The sequence below is a fragment of the Marmota monax genome, unplaced genomic scaffold (genome assembly GCF_021218885.2).
Source record: "Marmota monax isolate L192 unplaced genomic scaffold, Marmota_monax_Labrador192_F-V1.1 WCK01_AAM20220418_F8-fsc00100, whole genome shotgun sequence".
Lineage (NCBI taxonomy): Eukaryota > Metazoa > Chordata > Mammalia > Rodentia > Sciuridae > Marmota > Marmota monax.
The window spans coordinates 1,463,503-1,489,342 of NW_026693872.1; the positions used below are offsets into that span (position 1 = coordinate 1,463,503).

Below are 25,840 nucleotides of genomic sequence, written 5' to 3' on the forward strand. Positions count from 1 at the left end.
CTTATGGGTGTGCATGATGTGGAGATTCACTGTAGCATATTCATATATACCTATAAGAGTCCTGTTAGAGTCATTCCACTGTCTTTTCTATTCCTATCCCCATCCCTTCCCTTCATCCCCCTTTGTCAAATCCAGTGAATTTCTATTCTCTCCCACTCCCAGCTTGTTATGTGTTAGCATCCACATATCAGAGAGAACATTTGACCTTTGGTTTTGGGGGATAGGCTTATTTCACTTAGCATGATAGTCTCCAGATCCATATATTTACCAGCAAATGTCATAAAGTAATTTTTATGGCTGATTAATATTCCATTGTCTATATATACCATATTTTATTTATCCAATTCATCTGTTGAAGGGGACCTAGGTTGGTTTCATAGCTTAGCTATCGTGAATTGAGTTGCTATAAACACTGATGTGGCTGCATTGCTGCACTATGCTGATTTTAACTCCCTTGGATATATACCTAGGAGTGGGTATAACTGGGTCAAATGGTGTTCACATTCCTAGTTTTCTGAGGAATCTCCATATTGCTTTCCATACTGGTTGCACCAATTTGCAGTCCCACCAGGAATGTATGAATGAAGTTTTTCCCCCACATCCTCGCCAACATTTGTTGTTGCTTGTATTCTTGATAATTGCCATTCTGACAAGGGTGAGATTCTTTTTCCCTGGCTAAATCCTACCTAAAAACAAATATTGGCTCAAGTGCTCCCCCAGAAAAGTAATTCTAACTATGGGCCCCATGGATTGGGTTAAAAACCTTTCTTCCTTGTTCTCACTGCTCTTCCTACCTTACAGTTAGCTATTTACTTGTCAGGTTCTCCTGTTAAAGTGCACATTTGCTTAAAGGGGCTGGGACAAGGAGACCTTTGGTGCCTGACATAGAGTAGGAACTCAATCATTTGATGGATTCAATTGCAGAATTTCACTATTTCCCTCAGTTCTCCCAGCATACACTACTGAATTGACTTTGTTACTGATTTTCCTGCCTGCCTCTCCCTACTGCACCCCTTCTCCAAATCTCAGACATCATACTTACTTGTCCAGTGAAATGGCAGGGAAGACAAACTTGCCCAGGCAAATACGATATACAGCACTCAGGGGAACCCGCTGCACCTGCACACAGCTGAGCATGATGAAGTCATATTTGCAGATCAAGAGTGTCTTGTCTGTGACCAGCAGAATTTTCTCCTTCTCATTGTTCCAGTGGTCTATCCTGCAGGGGTCATCACAGGGCAGAAAAGTTGATAACATGGCCTTCCCAAGTATAAGACAATGGCATTTGCTGAAACATCTAGCACAGAAGACAATGAGGTTGGATCATATTGGAGGGAAGAGGGACTGAGGAGTACCTAAGGTCAACTCCTCTCTCTCTCTCTCTCTCTCTCTCTCTCTCTCTCTCTCTCTCTCTGAACCCATGACTAATTGAAGAGGGAAGGTAGGCAATGTTTTATCATCACAGAACTCAAAGATGATTACCCATGGCAGAATCCATTAGAAGAATACCAAGTTTGCATCCTGTGGCATTGGACTGATGTATACATGTCCAAATCTTCTCTAGGAAGCCTTCATGGAGCACATCTTCCTCCGAGGACACCCCAAACAGCTCTTTATTCTAATTCACAAAATTTACTCACTAGTTTATGCTGATCTCCGACAGCCACATCACTATCTGGAGACTTAAACAGAGGCCAACATTATCTATAAAGCTCATATCCTTGTGGTAGAAATATAGCTGAACAAGTGAAGTGGGATTCTTCAAAATCAACACTAGATAAATATTTATTGATTTTATTTGCTTCAGAATTGAGAGTCCTTCAGGGCACACATGAGAAATTCTGAGAGTTAAGAAATCCTCCAAGAAAGAACAAGAAGGAATCAGAACAGTGGTTTCTGGTTAAAAAAAGTGAGCATTTCTGTAATTCCCCTGACCCACAGCACTTTTGCTGTCTGTTAGTCTTTAGGGTATCTTACTTTGTGACCTCTTAGAATTGTTTCAGCACATTTCATACTAAAAGACCATAAAGGTGTGTTGGCTCAACGGGAAGACCAACAGGAAGAAACATGAAAGAGCAATAGAGATGTAGAATACAGAAAGAGGGAAAATCCGCAGATGGAGGGAAAGAAGGATGAGATCACTAATTGAAGTCCTGGTGGATGGCAATCATTGAATATTTATAAGGGTCTCTCTACATCCATCCTGACCCTTTGAGGAAGGTTATATCCAAAGTCCCTCTGCTAAACTATGGTGCTAGACTTGGCACCCAGTGGAAAGAAACAGAATAGAACCCCATAGATCTGTTAAAATCTTGGCTCTTTGGATTCCACCCCCTCTAACACGCAGTGGTATTCAACTCCTACTCTACGGAGAGAAAGAGAAATCTTGATAGTCTGTTTAGCACTCTCAATCTTAGTCAGGAAGAGACGAGAATTCTGAAATGTCTTCTCAGAGATCTACATAAGCTTCTCTAAATAGATCGTATCTACTTAGCAGTACGTTATAAGCTGCTGCCTAATAAACCAGACTTGTTTTTAGTCTAAAATAACTGCTGCTTTTGGTTAAATGGTTTTACTGAAAATGTCAGCACTCCATAATGAGATTTATTTTAAAAGGTAAAGGATTCCGGGAAAAAAAGGGAGAATTCTTTTTAGGAACACACAGTGCTCTGCTGTGACATAGACTCTGCATAATTTACATGCCGGGAATGTCTGAATTCAAGTAAACACACGGGCTTATAAATAGTTTAGGGCCACCATCTCTAGCTCTTGGGTGGTATATTTATTTATTTAGACTTCAATCACACCTTTTTTCCCTAAAGCACTCATGCAGAAAACACTGAATTACATATTCCTGATATTAATACCCTTGAAGTTTGGATGGCAAGAATAACAATAAATAAAGAAATACAAATAACAATGATACATTGAGTTTGGGCAGCTCAAAGGTTTACAAAGTCCTTAAATAACCAAGCTTTCATTGAATCCCCATAATAACCCTTTAGAACTCACTGAATGTTACCACTCATTGTAAAGACAAAGGAACTGAAGCCCAAAGACCTTACAAATGACTTACCCAGGGTTTTATGAATAGGATGGGGATCTGACTCAGACACTGAGACAAGGGGCTTGCTTTCTCCCTAGTGCCATCACCTTCAAAAAGAAGCCCCTTTGGTGTGCTGTGCAAGTTTCTTAAACCCTGGGAGGACCAGATGTGATGATAGGTACCACTCTAGGAACTGTTCCCTCCAGCAACTCCTTCCTCAAAACATCACTCATGACTGTCCTATTCCAACCTTGTCCTCCTTTGGTGTTCCCTCTCTTGAGGAACAACCCTCTCTCCATCCAGGTGGGCAAGCTAGAGACTTTGGGGTTGTCCGTTGCTTGTCACATTTCCTCACCTCCTGTTCCAGTTCCTATTTTATTCCCAGAATGTCTCTCAAACCCCCCCCCCTTCCCTCCCTCTCCATTCCCATCACCCTGGCTTGTCTTCCATTACCTCCTGCCTACACCACTGCCCTTTATGCTCTCACTGTGCCTGGGATGCTCACCACCTGGACCTGGATCACCTACATCTGCTCTTGCCCCCTTCCAACCTCTGCATGCTACTGCAGGGAGGTGACTCTTCAGATAAAATAAATCTCCTCTCTACCTCCCCACCTTGGCTTTGCTCACCTCAGCTCTCTGTGGCTCTTATAAGAAATGACAAAAATTGTTAACCTGCTATGTATACAACCAGAGATATGAAAAAATGTGCTCTATATATGTAATAAGAATTGTGATGCATTCCGCTGTCATATATAAATTAAAAAAAATGTTAACTAAAATGTTCTGCAGTGTTAAGCCTCACCACTACTTCAATTTCATTTCTGGCCAAGTCTCTCTGCTCTCTTCTCCTTCAGCTCATTTCAATTTCTTGGTTTTCAACATGGCCCTTCAACTAAGGGGCCTTTGCACCTGCTTTTCCCTTTGCATGCAATGTTCTTGCTTATCTTCATCAACTAATTAACTCCTACAGAACTGAGCTCCACCACCACTTACTCCAGCACACCTTCCCAAACCTCTGTGTCCATTTCTATTCTTTCCGATATACACTTACACAGACCCTACATTTCCCTTTTATTATGGTACTTGTCCCAGGTGAAACTTTACAGTGATGTCTATGATTATATAATTCATGTCTCCTCTTCTATGCTGTAAACACTGCAAAGACAGAGTCAGATCTTCCTATTGTGTCTCCAAGGTTGTAGGTTTCCAAAAACAATATATTTATGAAATGAACTAGGGAAGAATGAACAATTTTTGCTCTGTGCAACCTTGGCTTGGCTCATGCTGCCTGGGGAATTCAATGCTTGGTTTTATACACTAGAATACTCCCCCATAAAGTAGCACAATTAAAAAGTAATCAGGGGGCTGGAGTTTGTGGCTCAGCGATAGAGCCCTTGCTTAGCACATGCAAGACACTGGGTTTGATTCTTAGCACCACGTAAAAATAAATAAATAAAATAAAGGTATTGTGTCCAACTACAACTAAGAAAAAACATTTTTTTAAAGAATCAGTAATGTTGATGACATAATAATGAGAAAGAGTAGGATACACATGCTACATACTGTATAGATGAAATTTTGTAACAATGGCAGCAAAATAATGTACACAGCCAATTTTGAGGTTGATTATTTTTGAGTGGTAGGATGTCAAATATTTATTTTAATGCTTTTCATGCTTTAATTTACCAAAATTGAATCCATTCTATAAGAAATATATTCTACCACTACAAAAAAAGAGATTTTCAAAAATAAAAATACTACCATCATTCAGGTTCACAGCACAAGTATTTCCTATCTTATAGAGTCTTACTCTCACCTTTCTCCTCTCTCTTCCTTTAAATACACACAAGCCTGTATCAGTGCCTCCCCTGGGGCCCTAGTCAGAATGTTCCCCATATTATAGTGATTTCTGTATCTATTCTACCTATTCCCTTTACACACATTAAATGGGAATCCATCTAGCGTATAATCCATTTATTTTCATATCTGGGTCTCTTACCTGTGCCTAACCAAAGCCAAAAAGAGAATAGGGACTCAGCACATAGGCAAGGAATGGAATGAAAAGTAGAACCATAAGATCTATCCCCTCTGTTCTGAGAGCCAATGTTTCCTGCAAAGGATTTTTCACCACTTTTTGTTTGTCATTGCTGTTCCTCAGCACAAGCACCCCTGCCATACATGATGGGAAGGAGCCTAGATTCCAGGTTAGAAGAGGGTACCTGAGGAGCTCAGTGCCTGCAGTTTCCTAGGATGATAACAGATTCACCAGCAGAGGGCAACAGCGAACTAGCAATGACAAGCTGGACCCATCCTGTAAATTTCCAGGGACTACCACCCAGTTGTTCAAATTATCCCAGATGCCTCCCTAGAAGCCCCAGCCTCACACCAAGAGTACTTTCAGTTGCTTTTTAAAAAGATTGTGCCAAATCAGTTTGTGGTTTTAAAATGATTTCCTTCCCTGAAAGATTTTCTTCTAATAATATTCTCTCAATATCTTCCTTCTCCTATTTCTCTCTCTCTCTTTCTCTCTCTCTCTCTCTCTCTCTCTCTCTCTCTCTCTCTCTCTCTCACACACACACACACACACACACACACACACACACACCACTCAGCAATGATATCTTTCCTGATACTGAATGCAGTGACTATCTGTGATTTGCATTATCAATCTTTGAGCACGCCCCAAGCCTCTTAGGATGTCCAGGTCTTGGAGTATAAGATAGTGTGTTGGCTAGCCAGGAATCAGCATCCCAGGAGGAAAACACTGACTCATTCATTACACACATTTCCCCTGAGCATCCATTGCGTTCCAGACCCTGAAGAGAATCCAATTCGGGTTTGCTCTTCAAACACAAACTGAAGAAAAATGCATGGCATTAGAGCAAAGCAATTTCCCTACCCCTGAGTTAAGTGGAGTCTTGTAAAACCTTTAGCTAAATAATCCACATACATTTCTTTCACTTGTTTGGTTACTCTTTCCTAGGGCCTCTCCAATTTGTTTAAAATAGGAGACCCTCAAAGTAAACTGTATTCCAATAAAAATGTTATGCCACAAACCTTCCTTGTTCACAGTTCTCCTAGGCTGGCTTCCTATGATGTGTTATTTTCTCCCTGCTCCCCTGTGCTCCAGTCATGGACCAGGCTTTGTGCTCTTTATAGGGAATACTGAGATTTTACTACTTTTAAGGATTACACAAGACTCTCCTATGTGAAGGAAAATACATAGGGAAGAACACTGTGGCACCCAAAGTCACAGTGAGACTTGATACAGGTGACTTGAGTCCATGGGGGAAGAACCAGGCCTTGGAATTGGCAGTCCCCTGCCCACAGGGTGAGCAAAAGGATTCCCAGGCATCCATTTGACACCATTAGAGAAGGTTCTTTTATCACCACTTCATTTCGTGGTGTCAGTGAAGCTCTCAGTGTTGGAAAAGCACAAAATACAGATTATTCTTTGTAATGGGAACAAGGATAGAACTCAAGAGTGTTTATTTGTTTTTTCAACACTTTTAACACGCACTTGTAACAGGGCAGATAGAGTCTCTTCATAAAATACAGAGAAGACCTAAAAATATCCATTTATGAATGTTCCAAAAACCATTTTTCTCCTGAGTAAGGGAAGTATTACCAAAGGTATCATTAGATTCAGTTGACTGTAGGGGGCAAAAATAGTCATTTTTACTTTAGGAAACAAAGGAGTTTGTGAGTTCTGAAAATATAGTAAGAACTACAAAGAGTGATTTTGAGTTGAGAAGAAAAAAATGTGTGTGTGTGTGTGTGTGTGTGTTTGTGTGTATCTCAGGTCTGGTGCTTTTGAGATCTGCACATACATACAAATAATTCTACTGTGATTATAATAACAGAAGTCCCCAAGTATTAAACGGCTTGTCTGGGATCAAGTACTGTGCCAGATGCTATTATATATTAGCTCTTTTAATCATTACCAAACAATCCTGTTGAACACAGATAAGGAAGCTGAGTCCCAGCAAGGTGATATGGACTGATTGTTTGTAACTCTCTAAAATTCCTTTGTTGAAGCTCTACCCCTTAACATGTAGTATTAAGAAATGGAGTCCTTGGGAGAAGATGAGGCTTAGATGAGATAACAAGTACTGAGCCCAATCAGGAGAAGAGACACAGGGGTTTCCTCTCTGCCAATTAAGGAGACCGACCGGGGAAGGCAGCTCTCTGGAGTTCAAAGGGAAGGTCATCACTAAGAACCAAATTCACCAACCAACTGGTACGCAGGTCTTAGACTCTCAGCCAAAGAACTGTGATAAACAAATGTCTGTTTAAGTCATCTAGTCTGTGGCATTCTGTTATGGCAATCAAAACTAATTCAGGAGGTTAACTTATTCTAAGTAACAGCCCAGATTCATCCAAGATATGTTTTGACTTCAGACCCTGAACTCTCCACTTGACCAAACCACCATCCATCAGGAAGGTAATTAAGACTCTTGTTTCAATCAATAATGCTGCCAGGTGCCTGTGTAGGTCTATAAAATGTCTATCAGACGGTCCCTAAGAAGTTTATAATCTAATTAGGGAGAAAGATAACTAAATCAACCATTATGGGATAGAGCAGTAAGTAAAAAGATGGATACGGGTACAATGTGATTTGGAATTCCCCATGAATGGCTAACATTTACTTAATGTTAGTTTCATGTAAGTTTTGCTCTGAGTACTTTATCTGATTGTTTCATTGAGGTTTTCAACAATCTCTGAGGAACGTAGTGACATTATTCCCATTTTACAGATGAAGAACTAAAGCATAAAGAGGTTAAGTAATTTGCCCAAAGTTGCATAGCCAGAAGTTTGGGGATTGGAATTTAAACTAAGGGAGTCTACCTCCTATGTTTGGAATTCACCATGTTGTTCTGCAAAAAGGTGCTTAAAGGTACCCAGGTCATCAAGGCTCTGTATGAAGTGTGCTTGGAGAGGATTTTGAAAAATGAAGAGGAGACAATTTAGTATAGGGTAATTAATTTTAACAAAAGGTAAAACATGCCAAAATACAGGGACATGTACATGATGACATGTTAGATGAAATGTCTTCACATAGTATGTAGATGAAAATCATGGAAACAGAATCACCTAACAATGTCAGAAAGCACTCACAAAAAATTCTGATTCAGGAGTGTGGCAACAGGATCCACACATCTATAACCTTTGGAAAGGTACCTGGGTTCAAGACAAGGTTTTGAAAGACCACACATTTTCAGGGCTTCTGAGGAATTTGAGTCGTTCTTAGAAACTTTTAGCTACCCATATAGACCCTCTTTGGCCTTAGTCCTGAGGAACTTTTAGCTGTCACTGAAAGATTGTGGATTTACACAGCCTTCAGGATTAGAATGCCTCAGAATACTTCTAAGTAGTTCTTGTTCACTCCAGACCATGAATCCTGAATTCCCCACTCACTTTATCAAAAGTTTTTAAACTGTAGGAATAAACACCTGTGTCTGACTCCACATGCCAGGATAATTAAGACTGGGGCACATCATCATATCATGACATACTCCCAACCTGGTCTGGTGCAGAGAAACTGCCTTGCGAACACCCATTTCTTTTTTCACATCCCTTTCCTGAAGACACACTAGACCAGAAATTTCTTCAAGATTCTTAAGAACTTGTATTGTGACCACAAATAAGTCTTTATCTTCTTCTCATATTTCCAAGTGCTAGATTCCTGAGCAGTGGCAGGCTTACTATCATACAGGCCTGGGATTGAGATGCATCTCTGTCACTTACCAGCTATGACTTCATGCAAAAAGTTACTCATCCTTTCTGAGACCCAATTTCCACATCTCCAAAATGAAGATAATGGCTTTTGTGAGGACAAGAAATACTACATGTAGAAAGAACTTAGTGTAAAACAAATTATGCATAAAATATTTAATTGCTATTGGTCATTAATGCAATGATAATGAAAAAGGAAATGATTATTCTAAATTCTTTAAATACTTCTGCAACATTTATTGAATTAATGAATGGATACATGCAGTAAGTCTACTTAAAGAGAACTCCTCAAGTCTATTACAGTGTTCAGATATACAAAATATTTGTGTGTTAATTTCCCCCAAATACTAAAAGAACAGTTGTTCATTATATACATATAAAACAAATTTCTCTGTTTTCCAGTTTGCCTGTTTGTCTGACACAGCTGGGTGCGCCCATTCATTATATTGGATATTATATTTGAGTTACTCTGGCTTAAAATATATACTATGCATCATATATCAAGTTCCCCTTGCAGGTGGGTGCTATGGGACACCTTAGACAATACGAACCTGGAGCAACTGGAACACCCCACAGGCAATCCATGAGAGCACAAGTTGAAGCAATCATGCCACATTCATTTGGATACCCTGAGCTCAGAAACCAGCAGTGGATTCAGATATTCACTCAAGTCAGAAGTCACAAGGGCAGCAGCTTAGGATTATAGCTCAAAAGCAAATTTGATTTTTATTGATTTGCAGTTGAACTTCTCATTATATGGTATAAAGAAGGTATTTCTTTAGAGAAACAATACCAGGAAACTAGGCCAGAAGTAATTCCCCTTACTGATCTAACAAATATTTTTTGAAAAACTATTACATTACAGGCTTTAGTGGTATAGTGGTGAACCAAATAAACCCCTATTCCTCTGACACTTACATTCTAGGAAGGAACACAGATAAAATGAAATAGACAGATAAATACAGAGAACTGGATAAAAAGGCTTCAGGGGATAATTGTGGGAATGGTATTCTGGGTCAAGAGAGGACATACTGCAAAGGCTCTGGAATGGGATTCAGCCAGGCTATGACACAGCAAGAGGCCAGCACCACAGAAGCCAAGGGAAGGAGGAGGAGAGTGGAAGAAGGAAGACTCAAGCAGAAGCCAGATCACATGCAAGAACAACCACTGCTCCTTTGCAACTTATGAATACGTTTTTAACATTACCCATTTATTTTCCCTCACTTTACAGAGGGAGAAAGCAAGCCTCAATAAATTGACATGGGTCTAGCACAAAGTGACAGAGCCAAGGCCAGGAGCCAGCTCTTCTGACTCCTTTCTCAGTCCATATACATTCCATCAAGCTGCCCTTCCCACTTACAGTTCCTATGCTACCAGCCCATTTTGCTCAGTAACATCAGCAAGAGGATATTTGAAAAGCCACACAAAGAAAAGAATCTGGGTACACCCCAGCTTCTTCCTTTCCCACAAAACTACTGAAAAGATGTTGAATAGCTCAAGTCCTCTATAGCACGCCAAGAGTTCACAAGAGACCTGCCCCTGAGAGGCTCTCTCTCTCTGAATCCACTTTAATAGAGCTGGCAGGAAGCAAAGCCCAGTGTTGAGGAGGAAGCAGAGAAGATGTCACAGAGGGACACAGATAGAAAAAATGTACATATCTTGCCACCTACAATTGTTCAATTTTTTTTGAAGGGATGTTCCTCCACTGTGCTAGTTACAGCTGTTTGAATACAGGAGATATAGCCCAGATCAGCCAAACCCAAGTGGGGGAGATGTGCTATAAAAATCCTCAGAGGAGTTCCACAGAAATCCAAGAGCAGAAACCACAGCACAGCTGGGCTCCATGGAACCTGGGAAATCACAAGGAATGAAAGCTACTCTCTCAAAAACTGCCTCTAACAGGATTTCAGTATCTCTGTATACATCTCATCTGCTTTCTCTTGAATAGAGTGCTCCTTCTGTTTATGTTTTATTCCTGTTCAGTTCAACCTTGATTATGACCTTGACTATGCCTGACCCTACAAGTATTTTCAGACCCATCCTCTTAATGTTGGTGTATCTCTGTATCTTCCAGTTCAAGATAAGGAATTCTGTCAGTTCAAATAATCCAAGTGAACTATCTTTTGGTTCATGGGCTGACTTATGGTCAAAAACTGAAATTCCACGATAAAAATTGAAATTTGTCAGTGAAGAACACTTTAGTTTGTTTTTAAAGAATAGTTTTAGCTATTCTACTTTATTTGTCTTCCATAATTATTTTACAATAAACTTGTGTATATCTACCAAAATCTTGCTGCAAGTTTGATAGCAATTGTGCTAAATACACACATCAAATTTGGAAATAATTGACATCTTTACTGTGTTGAGTTATCTAATCCACAGCACAGATATCAGTATCCATTAGGTTTTCTGTGATTTCTTTCATCTGCATTTTATAGCTTTAAGAATGCAAGTTCTATGTGTGTTTTGCTAAATTTATGCCTATTTCTTCTTCTTTTCATGATTATAAATGTTATTGTGTTTTAATTTTGGTTTTCATTTCATTATTTCCGATATGTAGGAATACTGTATCTGATTTATATATGTTGATCTTGTATCCTGCAACTATGCTAAACTCATTTATTAGTTCTCTGAGTTCTTATGGTTATTTCTTGGAATTCTCTTTAAAAACTATCATTTCATTTGCAATATTTTTTTTCCTTTTTGATTTGATTCTTTTAAATTTCCTTTTCTTGTCTTATTGTGCTGGTTAAATCTTCTAGTACTATCTTGAATGCAGTAGTGAGAATGAACACCTTTTCTTGTTACTAATCTTAAGCGGAAAGCACAACATATTTTTCAACAGCATGATGGTACCTATAGGTTTTATGCAGATGATCTTTATTACACAGAGAAATAGTTCCCTTTATTATTTGGAGAGTTTTTATCATAATACTTTTTCAGTATCAATTGACATGATCATGTGATCTTTCTTCTTTAGACAGTTCATATAGTAGATTACCTTGGTTGATTTTTTTAAATACTAAACCAGTCTTCCATCCCTGGAATAAATTCACTTAGTCATGGTTTACATCTCTTTTTATATATTGCCAAATTTTATTCTCTCTTGTTTTAAGAATTTTTGCCTATATATTCATGAGGAATGTTACCCTGTAGCCTTACTTTTGTATGGTTTTGTTAATAGGTTATATGGGCCTCACAGAATAAGTGGGAAAGTGTTTCTCTTATTTTCTGGAAAAGATTGTGTAAATTGATGTTCTTTTTTCTGCAAATATTTAATAGAATTCTCCAGTGAAATAATCTGGGCCTGGAAATTTCTCTTGAGGGAGATTTTTAATCACAAATTAAATCTCTTAATTGTTATAGGGTTATTCAAATGTCCTATTTCATATTGAATTAGTTGTGGTAGTTTGTGTGTTTTGAGAAATTGACCATTTTGTCTAAGCTATCAAATTTCTGTACGCAGAGTTGCTAGTTATAACCCCTTATTATCTCTTTGATATTCTTGTTTCACTCTTGACATTGATAATTTTATTCTCTTTGTCAGTCTTGCTAGAGGTTTATCTATTTGATTGACCCTTTCAGAGAATCAGGCTTTCATTTTATTAATTTTATCCATTTATAAAAATTGATTTCAACTCTTACCTACAATTTTTCCTTTCATCTGCTCATGTTAGGTCTTTTTTCCTTAGTTTTTTGAAGCAGAAACTTAGATTATTGGTTTCAGACTTTCCCTCAATATATATGATCACTTTTATTTATCACTTATACATTTCCCTTTCAGCACTGTTTTAGATAAACCCCACACGTTTGTATATGCTATGCTTTTCTTTATGTTCAGTTCAATGTACTTTTTAATTTCTTTGAGACTCCCTCTTTGATCCTTGATTTATTTAGAAGTATATTATTTAGTTTCCAAGTGTTTAGAGATTTTTTTTCTATAATCTTTTTACTATTGATTCCTACTTTGATGTTATCGTAGTCAGAGAATATATTCTATATGATTTCAACTCCTTTAGATTTGATGAGGTTGGTTTTGTGGCTCAGAGTATTGGAGAGATCAGTACTGAAAAGAATGTGTATTTTGCTGTTATTAGATAGAGTGTTCTATAAATGTTGCCTATGTCCTGTTTATTGATGATGATGTTGCATTCTTCTAGATCTTTCCTGCCTTCTTCTGTCTACTTATTATGTCTATTATTGAAAGAATGATGTGGAATCTTTGACTATACTTACAGATTTGTCCACTTCTGCTTTCAAGTCTATCAGTTTTATTGAAACTATTTTTTAGCTCTGTTGCTTGGTGCATTCACCTTTAGACTGCTATATCTTCCTGGTAGACTGAATACTTATCAATGTCCTTCTCTTTCCCTGACCATTTTCTTTACTCAGAATTTCACACTTTTATTAATTTATATAGGATAGCATTTGAGGAATCACAGCAACACTTGGACTATCCAGCTATGTCTGCTGGATAGACCAGTGGGGGGAGAGGCTTCCTTCTCTTTAAAGTGGTTGCTCTTCTAAATCCAACCTGGCCTTCCTACAGCAAGACATCTGGGGACAACTATGGACTCCATAGAATTAGACAACTCTTCATAGAGCACTGTTCAAATGAGGAAGCATGCTTACACATAGAAAACTATGGGATTTATCTATCTAACAACTGTGATAGTCATATGTGTTGAGGTTATAATTGTTAAGATTTAAGTCTCATTTTTTAATGAAACATATTTGGCAGCCTCCTGTTCATCAAGATTGATTTTGTATTATTGGGTAATTATTTCCAGAGTCTACTGCCTTTCTAATAAATCAATACCATATTTGATATTATTCAGTATATCAAGAGAGAAGTGTCCACTGTGATCATAAAAAACACATAAAAACAGTGCTTTGATTTTTATCTTATTGATATAAATGATTACCATACATAAAACTATGTCAAGATACCAAGGCGAGTTCATGAAATGTTTTTGGAAGAGACACACACAGCTGCCTCTCATATGAGAGGGTATGGGCTGGTTTCCACACACCACTGTATCAAGGGAGTGGAGAGGGGCTAGTCAAGACAGAGAGGAATGGCAAGGCATTGGCAAACTGGGACCACATTTCCTATCTAAAACACTGAGCAGGGTAGAAGTGGCCTACGATCTCCAATTAATGGTTACATAACAGAATGTGGCTCAAAACTTTAGTCTGGTAATCAAAATACATGTATTTTTTTGTTCCTTCTTACTCTTCTAGCCAGTTTTTAGCTCTTTCACACCTGCTCACCATAATCCAGCTGCACTGGATTGTCTGTGCCTTTGAGTATAGACCAAGGAGTGGGATAGCTGGGTCAAATGGTGGTTCCATTCCCAGTTTTCCAAGGAATCTCTATACTGCTTTCCAGATTGGCTGCACCAATTTGCAGTCCCACCAGCAATGTATGAGTGTGCCTTTTTCCCCACATCCTCACCAACATTTATTATTGTTTGTATTCTTAATAGCTGCTATTCTGACTGGAATGAGATAAAATCTTAGAGTAGTTTTGATTTGCATTTCTCTAATTGAGATGTTGAACATTTTTTTCATATATTTGTTGATTGATTATATATCACCTTCTGAGAAGTGTCTTTTCAGTTCCTTGGCCCATTTATTGATTGGGTTATTTCTTTATTTATTTTTGGTGTTAAATTTTTGAGTTCTTTTATATATCCTAGAGATTAGTGCTATATCTGATATGTGTGTGGTAAAAATTTGTTCCCAAAAGGTAGGCTCTCTCTTCACCTCACTGATTATTTCTTTTGCTGAGAAAAAGCTTTTGAGTTTGAATTTATCCCATTTATTGATTCTTGATTTTAATTCTTGTTCTATAAAAGTCTTATTAAGGAAATTGGGGCCTAATCTGACATGAGGAAGATTTGGGCCTACTTTTTCTTCCATTAAGCACAGTGTCTCTGGTTTAATTCCTAGGTTCTTGATCCACTTTGAGTTGAGTTTTCACATCAATGTTTATAGCAGAACAATTCACAATAGTTAAACTGTGGATGCCCTAACCTAGATGCCCTTCAGTTGATAAATGGATAACGAAAATGCAGTATATATACGCAATGGAATACTATTCAGCATTAAAAAGAGAATAAAATCATGGCATTTGCAGGTAAATGGATGGAGTTAGAGAATATAATGCTAAGTAAAGTTAGCCAATCCCCAAAAAACAAATGCTAAATGTTTTCTCTGATAAAAAGATGTCGATTCATAATGAAGTTGAGGGGTGGGGAGCATGGTGAATTAGGGGAACTCTAGATAGAGCAAAGGGGAGGGAAGGGAAGAAAGGGGTCATGGGGTAGGGAAGACAGTACATGTATGAAGACACAAATGGTGTGACTCTACTTTGTGTACAACCAGAGAGATGAAAATTGTGCTGTATATGTGTAATATGAATTATAATGCATTCTGCTGTCATACATAACAAATTAGAATTTAAAAAAATCAATAAAAATTCAACATTTCATGGCATAACAAATATTGTTGTAAGCATTATACATATATTCAGTAATTTCATCCATAAAAATAAGTTTCTTCATATCCCCATTTTATAGATGATAAAACTAAGACCAAGAGGATATGAGATTACACAATTTACAAGATTTGCAAGGTCCAATAGCTGATAAGTGATGGAACTAGGCATTTAGCAGCACCAGACATTTTTCATCTCTTGGCTCTTTCTGTGTCCTCCCTTACTGGTGGCAGTCATGGGAAAACAAACACTTCCAAGTACACTTTTGACTGCAGTAACTAAATGCCCTCACTGACCTATAATGCAGGTCACTGAGGGACCATTAGCTATCTGGATGAGGTTGCAGCCGTGGAGAATTTATAGAGAAAAGCAACGTGTTTAATTAAGTGGTTGTTGAAAACACCCACCCTGCATAAATAGATTCTGGCAACAGAGGTGCTTTTGTTGCTGCCAGAGTCCTGCCACAGGTCATTAACATCTTGATAGATTTGAAGCTCTTTTAAGCCTGAATACTTTCACCCAAGGACAGATGCAAGGCTTACTGGGCTTTGCTTTGCATTGCTTGGAGGCTGAGGGGTGCAGAGACCGGACTACACATGGACTCTGCTAGTGTCAGAAACTCTATCAAATTAAATTTGAGTCAAGCTCATAATTAGGTTCAAAGCCATAACATGTGCCATACACTGTGTGGAGTACTGGAAGGTGAGGCGAGATAGGCTAGAATTAAGTGAATCTAAATGCTTTCTCAATGTGCATGATGACTATACTCATTATAAAAGGAGTCCAAGGAAGAGAAGTTAGATTATTCTTGTTGAGGTCATATGGAATGGTTCTTTGGACTTGGTATTCCTGCTAGATAGGAGAGATCTAGGCCAGTAAACAAGCAGGGAAATGCATTCATGTTAGAGGAAATCAGGTGATGAGTAAAACCATGAGGCCAAGACATAGCATTAGAAATTTGGGGAAACACCAGACTCTTTATTTTAAGTGATTATTTCTAAAGGTAAATAGGGCTGGAGTGGGTAATTCAGTCTTACATGCAGGGTCTTAAAAATGCAATGAAATTGTATGGAGATAGTGAGGACCCATGCAAGTGCATGGACCATGAGCATGAGAGTGATCTGGATAAGTGCTTTTTAAATTATAAAGTGTACAGGAATCCTGTGACAATGCATGTTCAGGTTCAGGAGGGCCTGAGGGATGAGACTTGAGGGTCAGCATTGCTAACAAGTTCCCAGGGACCATGGTACTGCTGATCCCAGGACCACAATTAGAATAGCGGGAATCTGAATACCAGGAAGTGTGCAAAAAATGGTGTTAGGTAGAACAGTTCAGAATGTTAACTTAAGTTGCATAGTAGATTTATCCTTCAATTCATTGTGACTATAAATCTCTGATTTCTAAGGTTTGGGTCTTTTACCCTTTTAATTATTATTAGTAGTATTTTCCATTACAGTTAATTCAGCAACCCTTATAACATTAGTAGACTGACAGGATCAAAGTGTGATTGCCTTTAGTCCATCAGTATCATTCACCATTCCCTACAGGTGTCTGAGTCTTTTAGTGATTTCTGGGCAAAGACTAAATAAAGTCAAATCAACAGCACAAGTCAGAGAAAGATCTGGAGAGGAAAAGGTCTCCAATGAACCTCTGACCCTTGTCCCTGCAAACAAAAGACAATCAACAGAGAAACTAGACACAGGCACAAAGATCATTTAACCAATTTAAACTGCAGTGATCGCTGTGTCAGAAGATGAAAAATCACAAAAGGCAGCAAGAACAGTGTAATAAGAAGACAGCGAGGCTGGGAGGGAGGTGTCATGAAGTTAAGCTCTCCTGTGACCCTTAATAAGTGGTTGCCCCTGGATAGGTCATTTAATCTCTGGATTTCTTCATCCATAAAATAAAGCCAATAGTTCCTCCTGGCCTTGTCCCCTGGGTCTGTTTGAGGAGAGCAAGAGTAAAAGTGATCCCAAAGCAGTGCTGGGGGGATCAGAGGCAGCCTGGGGCCTTGAAGATGCTTCTTAGTCACCTGTTCCTCAACATTCCTTTGTCTCCCAGGCTCTCTTTGTTTTTAATTAAAGATTTGGGAGAGCTCTTTCTTCTGGAAATATCTTTCTAAACCCTTCTACTCACCTCACCAAGTCCAAGTCCAAGAAACAGAATTCTCATTTTTCAAACATGTTTCTGCCAGAGGAGCTGCAGTATGCTCAGCAGGGGATGCCCACTATGAAAGAGGCAGCCCTTGCCCATCATGAGGCTGTGATGTAATAACAAGGCACACATGGGATCGTTGCTCAATAGTGAAAGGATTATTTTTAGCAAAAGTCAGGGCAGCATAAAGGGTTTCAATTTTATCACTGCCACTTTAGAGCTATGATGCTCTTTCTGGCCTTGATTCCCTTATCTACAAACTGGAGGTAACACTTCCTGCCTCAGACTATTGCCAGGAAGTTCAACTAAGAAAAAGTGCTTTTAAACTACAAAGTGCTACAGAAATGTTACTATTTTATCAAAAAAACATATTCAGATTCATCCTGGTACCAGGGATTGAACCCAGGAGCACTTAACCAGTGAACCACATCCCTAACCCTTTTTAAAAATGTTTTACTTAGAGACAGGGTTGTTTTACTTAGAGTTGCTCAGGGCCTTGCCAAATTGCTGAGGCTGGCTTTGAACTCACAGTCCTCCTATCTCAGCCTCCCAAACCGCTAGGATTAAGGGCATGCTCCACTGTGCCCCACTCACCATATATTTTCATTTCTCTTTCCAACTACAAAGTCTTACTCCGCCCCAATAATAGACATCCCTACTCAATGCTTCAATTTTAGAAGAATAACAATAAGCCCTTAAATCTGGTTAATGTGGGTAGCTATTGACAGTTTGAAAAGTACTGAATAACAGGTAAACAATTGAGTAGCTTTACAAAAACTATATTGTGACCAAGAAAAATACAAGGAAAAAAAAGAGAGAGAAGTACCATTTAGAGATAATAAAAATTATATGCATTATCTCCATGTAATGGCAAATGCATGGTCAGACCAGCTTATCATAGTGCTGGGTACATTTCAAAAGCTCAATAAATGTTACTATTAAAATATAACAATACTTAGCAAAAATGCATGAAAAAAATGTGGAATAACATAACACCAAAAATTAACAGTGGATGTTTTTCATAACCAGTGAATTTCTTATGATCCAAAGAACATATTAAAACAAACTCCCAAATTAATAGAGAAAAAATAACCCCTACCCAAGTTCATGAAGCTACACCGGTAGGAACTAGAGGATCCCAAGTATCCTAATTACAAATCTACCCACTTTCTATGACATCATTTTCCTACTTTAATTCTATGTCTGTATGTTTAATGTAGACAATTAATAGGATTTCACATTCCTATTATAACAAAGTCCTAGGATAGAAACTGGGCAGGTTGGAGCAAAGTGATAATTAAACACATTCTAAGTATTTTTCACAAAGATGAAGAGTAAGAATTACTTGATCCCACCCACCATAGGCAAGTCTTCTCATTTAGCAATAATAAAAATAATGATGATGAATCCCCACCCCCACCACTTCAGCCTAATGTGTTCAGGGGAAGATTCCATCTCCTCCTGCCTCCTGAACCACTGTAGCTAAGGTATCTCAGAGTATATGGTGCTGAAGAGCCACTTCACTGCTATCATATCATCCTCTCCGAGACTCCAGAAAGTGTCAAGATGGTCGTCTCAGCATTGGCTTAATGGATCACTTCTCAAGACACATACACAATTTCTTAAAGTGTACTTTTCTATAGGGCCAAGAAAGAGATTGAGAAGAGGAGGTCAGAGCTAAACAAACACTATCTTATCTTTAATGCTCCAGAGGCATATAAATCTCCTTGATACATGAGGCAGAAGACCTGGCTCCTTTTAGGACACTTCTTGGGATATTCATTATGGTTTCAGCTAAACTGGGATCTAGCTGGGATCTGGGTTCTATGGATCTAGCACTCCAGTTCCCCTCCTGGCTTCTCTATCCAGGCCTTGTGTCCTTTTTCCAAATGCATTTTTTCAAACTATTTTTCTAATTTACTGAGTAATATACCCATACAATTTAGAACACCATAAAATACTTCAACTGAATTCATTTGAATGCCATCCTTGGAAAATTACTTTACTTAATTTCTTTTTATGTCCTAAGCCTCAACATAAGGCACTATTTTAATAAACAAGCATTCCAAAATCCATTTAAAAAAACACTTTTGAAGACAGGATATGAATCCATATGTAAAACTACCTACTCAACCTCTCCACATGGGTGCTCTATGGACATCTCAAAATCATAGTTTCCAAAATTGTAATCAACAGGTTCTGTAACAGGTGAATGGTAAGATTGTTGGGAGGACTAGGTGAGACTGTGTGCATAAAGTAATGTCTATCATGTTTGTCTTATGGTGGCTTCTCAATAAAGTTGAATTATCATTTCCTTCTAAACCTGGAATAGTAGCAGGCAATCCATCGATTTCCAGGCAAAACCCGAGAGTTGTCATGGATTTTCCTCATAAACAATGAAACACAAAGATCCACAAAGCCCAGCTATGTCATATGGTATATGCTCCGTGATAAACAATGAAATTCCTTTTAGTGTTTCTCATTTAAAGAGGGGATCATGTTAATCTTTTGCAGTAGAGGGCACCAGAGTGATATTTCAGGAAGAGGAGCCTGTTGTCATTTCCAGCTGGGGTCAGCAAGATGGATAAGAGCCAGCAAAGCCTGCCTCAACCTCAGGTCCAGAAAACAGTCTCTCTGCAACCATGTAGCCTTGGACATGCTGCAATAACATTTCTCTGATTGCCTCTGTGCATACTTTATGCATCCATTCATCAATGAAAAAGGTAACTTTTGATGAATTGCATAATAACTTCTTAATGTAAGAATAGTATTTCCTCAATTTTTAAAATAGTATTATGATGTAAGAGTTGCAGACAGGATATGCTTTTAAATTTCACCTTCATTGTTAACATTTTTCATTACTTTCTTAAGTTTTGAAAATCAACAAAACAATAATCAAAAAATAAAGCTCTGACCCGTGGTGTTTATCAATTTCCACAGTGTAATGTTGTCACTGTGGCTGAATTTAAGCTGCCAACATAATAGCAGTGAATGGGGAGTTAGGAAGAAATGTGTCATAGCACAACATAATTGATATTTCATTAATCAAATATAATGGTCAAAAATTACCCCAGGAGCATGAATAACAAGAAAATGAAATAAAATAATCATAAAGTGGTGAGTTTTGACTATATTTATTTTTATTTTACATTATATTTTTATGAAAATTTTATACAAATTAGTTTTAATAATAACTGGTTCTTAAAATTCCTGAAACTCACCAATCACCTCTTATGAGCTAGTATAAATCAACTTTAATACACCATTTGGTAAGTCCCTGACTGATACTATACAAGTAAGTATCTGTCACCCAACCTTCCACACATTGGTTTGTCCTTGACATTTCAAACACATTAAGGTCAAAAATCCTCATCCACAATTTCATGGCAACAAAGCTCTGAAGATAGCAGATGTGGTACCAGCACATTTTAAACCTGGACCTGCCATTTACAGTTTTATTTATCTTACTTTGAATCACACATTTCTCTTCAAAATAATTACTGTATTTAATTAAGGGGGGGCTATCTTAGATTCTTATATTTCTACTTGGGACATAAAATAATAAATATTATGCATTGTTTTACCTTTTTTTTGGGGGGGGGGTGCCAGGGATTAAACCAAGGGAGTGTTTAGCCACATCCACATTTTTTTTTTTTTGAGACAGGATCTCACTAAGTTGCTGAGGTTGGCTTTGAACTTACAATCCTCCAGCCTTAGCCTCCTAGTCATTGGGATAACAAGTATGCATCAATATGCCCAGCTTTTTTCACCATTCTAAAATCTGAAAAACTCTCAGTTCTGATTCACATCAGTTTCCAAAGATTTTAAATAACTGATTATGGGCTTATACTGATCTTCATAAAATGTCAATACATTGGCTTTTTGCCAACCCTTCAGTGTCTTCACATCACTAATGGGATAGAATCTCAGTTTTTTAGCATAATGCAAAAGGCCCATAAGCATTTACTTCTCCAATTTCTCCTCCTGAGAATTTCCACGTTGTCCTTCTCCATCAAACTATTTCTAGGAGTCTGACCAACCATGACTAATGACTGAATTGAGCTCATCAATCACTGCACACCTGCATCTTATACCTTTTGGAAAGAATCAGAATCCAATCAGCCTCATGACTACTAGAGGGGTGTTGTCTATCTTCCCTGCTCTATCACTTCCACCTCTCCATCTGGCCATTTCATGCACCCCAACCTCCATTTCTCATTTGTAAAATGGTGATCATAAAAGCAACAAGGTTGCAGGAAGTTAAAGCAAATTTATGAATGTAAACATATGCTTTAATGTGCCAGGTATATTAAAAGGCCTTTTACATTCATCATTCTGAAACTGGAATTCTTATTTAAAAGCAGATATACTTCACATTGCTGGCAGAGCAACCAGAGGCATCTCATCTCCATGCAGGAGCTGAGAGTCAATGTGCATGAAGCCCCATTATCTCCATTATACACAGAAGTGTTATGAGAGGGTATTGTGTGGTTGGTGGGATTAAAGAAGATGGTCTACATTGAGGATTTTATAATTCATGGGACCTGAATGAATGAGTCTCCCTTCTCTGTAAAATAAAGAAGCAAGAGGCAGAGTAGTCCCAGGCTCTCTCTTTCTGAGCTTGTATGTTTGTTTGTTTGATTTGGTTTTTATTGTTTTGCTGTTGCTGTTTTAGCAGCCCATTTTCTTTGTTCTCATTACTACTGTTTCTTTCCCCTTTCCCCATATTGATGTCCTACAATCTCTAATCAAACAAACAAAAAGACTTAACTCTTCAAGACCTTTGGGAGCTTCTGTCAACCCTCCTCTTTCTGACAATGGGGCCTCCCTCCTGTGTCTGAACAATCACAGGGACTGAGCCTCATTCATTGAGTTCAGAAGCCAGCCCTTCCCATTGGACAAGACCCCAAAGGACCAGCTTTAAGTTTTAAGTAGCAAAGAGAAGAAAGTAGCAATTCTCACCATTGTGGAAATGACTGAAATCAGGACCTTTTTTGAAACCATCTTTTAATTGGAAGGAGAAATTAAAGAATTATGGCAGAGAGGCAGACTGAAAAGAATACCAAACTCATCTCATATAAAGTGAGATTGGTTCCAAACTGTAGGAAAGAAATGTGAAAGCAAACATGATTGCATGGAACCCCATGTACACAAGATAGATCACTCATTGTTGTCCTTAATTTAGATAAGTACCAAAAAATAAAAGAGAAATGGAAAATGAGTCTATAGATAGGCTTTACTCATTTCAGAGCTTCTTATTAGATTCAAAACTGGGTTCAAAGTTTGGGTCTTTGGGACATAGCTATTCATATTTATCTGAAATTAATGATTGTACTAATTATTGTAGCTGATATTAAGTCAAGCACCTAGAATTATGGTGCTAAGCTTCCATGCAGATTGAACAATCTGATTTATCTTTGGTCTACTTACATCTGCAAGTCTTTATAATCACTAAACAAAAATCAAACAAACAAAAAGGCACATTTTTATACAAATAAAACCAAACTATTTAAATATACAATATTAAATAAATTAATGGTCTATCATTTGAGAACTCAAAAAGGGTTACAACTAGATTTTGAAAGGCCATATTTATGCATTCTTCCTTATAAGAGAGATGCATTACCAAAACAAATTAGGTAAGAATTTATTTCTGATTGTACCTCTGGAATCTATGTGGATATGGTCCTAATTAAAGCAGGGTTTTTATTTGCTTTAGTCAAATTTTACTCTGTGTAAGGAGAATGGGGGGTAAGGAATAACATGGAGACTGTTCAAAGTAAATTATTGAAAAGCCTGAATTATAGGCTTCCCTTTTCATTAGCGTTAACTCAGAAATGATAGAGATGGGATAGGATGCAAATTAAGGTAGAGACAACAAAAGATGAAGAAGGGGAAAGGGAAGGAGAAGATGGAAAGGAAGATGGAGAGGAGGAGGATGGAGAAGCAGTCTTTAATTGATAGTTCGTGCTTGGGAATAGAGGAGGACACTAAAGTAAATCTCACTATCGTGTAAATCCAAAAGACACTAATTAAAAATAAAACTATAAGTAAATAACAGAAAGACTTCAGTAGAGAGAAGGGAACAGGAGGGAGGAGGGTAAGAAAAAGGAAATTACTGGGGGCTGAATTAGAGCACATTACATTCGATGCTTTTATAATTATGTAAAAATGAATCCTAATCTTATGTATAATGAAAATATATTTAAAAAGAAAAGAAAATCCTCTATGCTATAGACACTTTGCAGATATCATCTTATTTAGTCTTCTAAAGAACCATTTTATAGATGAAGAAACAAAGGCTCAAATTGGACAGGCAAGTTGTATTTCAAAAGTTCTATTCATCCAATTCTGGAACCCATTTGAAAGAATAGTATAAAATAGAGATTAATCAGACAGACTCACAGGTAGTTTGGCTCTATTTCCTGTTGATTGAGGCATTTGTTCTGCTGGCCTGGGATGTTAAACTTTCAAGTGTTGCCCTCTTTCAACTGAGTTAAATATGTCCGACTTAACTAAATTATTCTTCCCTCATAGCATAGGAATCACTGAGCTTCTCTGCGGGATTCTTTGGCAATCAGGTTACCAGGCCAGAAAACAGAAGTTATTGAATACATTAAGTGTCATAGAAGGATATTCACATTTTCCATTTAATATTATGTGTTCTGTCGTAAATAAATTAACTAATTAAATAAATAGAAGAGTTGCCTCTTTCCCTTATCATGTGGATATTTTGCTTTTTGTTGTAAAAAACATGAAATCACTAATATTCACTGGGTGGGTAAAGAAAGGGTCACTCAGACAATAGTTTCTAGGCCCAACAAAAAGTTAAACATCTGCATGCTGAAAATTTGCAATGAGAACTCTCATCACTAAGATAAGCCTTGAGGGGTAAATGCAGGAGGGTAATAATATAAGGACTTATGTGTTAGACTTGTTTTTTATCCTAATTTCCACAGGTGGCCTGGTATTCCTTCTCATATGGCTGACTGTACATAAAATACAATTTAAACTATACAAGTTGATCCATTAATTCTCTTTCCTACTCAAAGCAATTCAGGGAAGGTACCATTCTTGAAGTTGCACATTTATTCTACACACTGCCAGCCTGAGATCTTAACCTTGAACTCTACTTTCTTGCCATTACACTGGAATGGAATGATTAATAGCCCAATATGGTTATAGGAAATGAGACTAGAACTAGAGATTTAGGAAGTTAATGCATCAGTCATTGAGAGCCATGCCACAGGCCTGCCCTGAAGTAGTCTTAGTAACGGCCAAACAAGAGGACCAGCCCAGATAACAGAAGGAAAAGTCCAAACTGGCCATTTGATCAGCCATGCGACAGAAGGAACTTGTCTTCCTAGATGGAAAAGCCAATCAATTCTCATATAGCAACCAGAAGAAAATCTATCAGAGGTTCATTTCTTGTTCTGCTATAGTGATGTCAAGGAAAACATTTCCAGTCTAGTTCCTTTGGCCATAGCTACTCACTCTGTCAGGAGCCAGAAGCCTTGAATGGTCTCTCCATAAGTCTCAGCTATGTGGCCTTTCAAGTCCTCCAGGGCAGTCTCAATGGTCCCTGGCTGCAGGGAAGAAGAAAATACCTAGTTTAGAGAAGATTAGGCCACTTTGTTAGAATATCCCAGATTTGTTAGAATAACCCAGCCGTTCCTCCACAAAGCAATTCAGGGAAGGTACCATTCTTGCAGTTGCACATTTATTCTACACACTGCCAGCCTGAGATCTTAGCCTTGAACTCTACTTTTTAACAATTTGCTGAGCATTGGTGAAGCAAAAGTAATCCAAGTCTTACTCCTACTTTCTCATGCAAATGCAGACAGCCATTTTCAGAGGACCAATTTTTCCAAGTATGTTAATCAGGAAATTTCAAGTATTTAGAACTGTATACATTTTTAAATCAAACCTTTCTCTTAGGAGAACACTTCAATAAAACAGAATAACATTTTTCTTCCAATGCTTTGATCATAAATTTTAGCTCATTCTGAGAGATGAGCTTTTTTTTTTACCTTTCTGCCTCACTTTCTTGGCTCTTTCCCAAATAAGTGTTTCTGCTTACTGGCCTAGTTCTACTTATTGATCGACACCTATCCTAATGAAGCCTGAACTAGACTGGCAGTGAGTCTAGATTGGTAAATCAAGTCAGATCTGATGGAGGAGGCCAATTTGAGTCCAGAAAGTTGGAGAGGGATTGAAATGCTAATGCCTTCAGAGACTTTCATTCACCCTCACCAAGATAACCTGCCCTGGCTCCAACCTGCTGCTAAGGTAAGCTGTCCCAGGGATTGTCCCTCCCTAAGGGAGTTGTTAATTATGCCCTCTTCCTGTCCAGATCATTTCTCCCCAGCCCCTCCAGCCCACCTGTTTCCCACCTTTTGG

The 25,840-nt window shown here is 38.0% G+C and overlaps 1 protein-coding gene across 1 annotated transcript in view; it reads right to left on the reverse strand.

The window, feature by feature from the left end:
• The window catches only part of Tprg1 (tumor protein p63 regulated 1), a 131,874-nt gene that overhangs the window by 70,126 nt on the left and 35,908 nt on the right, over positions 1-25,840 (reverse strand). Inside the window, exons 3-4 of the mRNA XM_046462600.2 lie at positions 24,935-25,026; positions 1,043-1,219 (exon numbers count right to left, since the gene is read on the reverse strand). Coding sequence (XP_046318556.1) covers positions 1,043-1,219; positions 24,935-25,026 — 269 coding nt within the window. The remainder of the gene's footprint in view (positions 1-1,042; positions 1,220-24,934; positions 25,027-25,840) is intronic.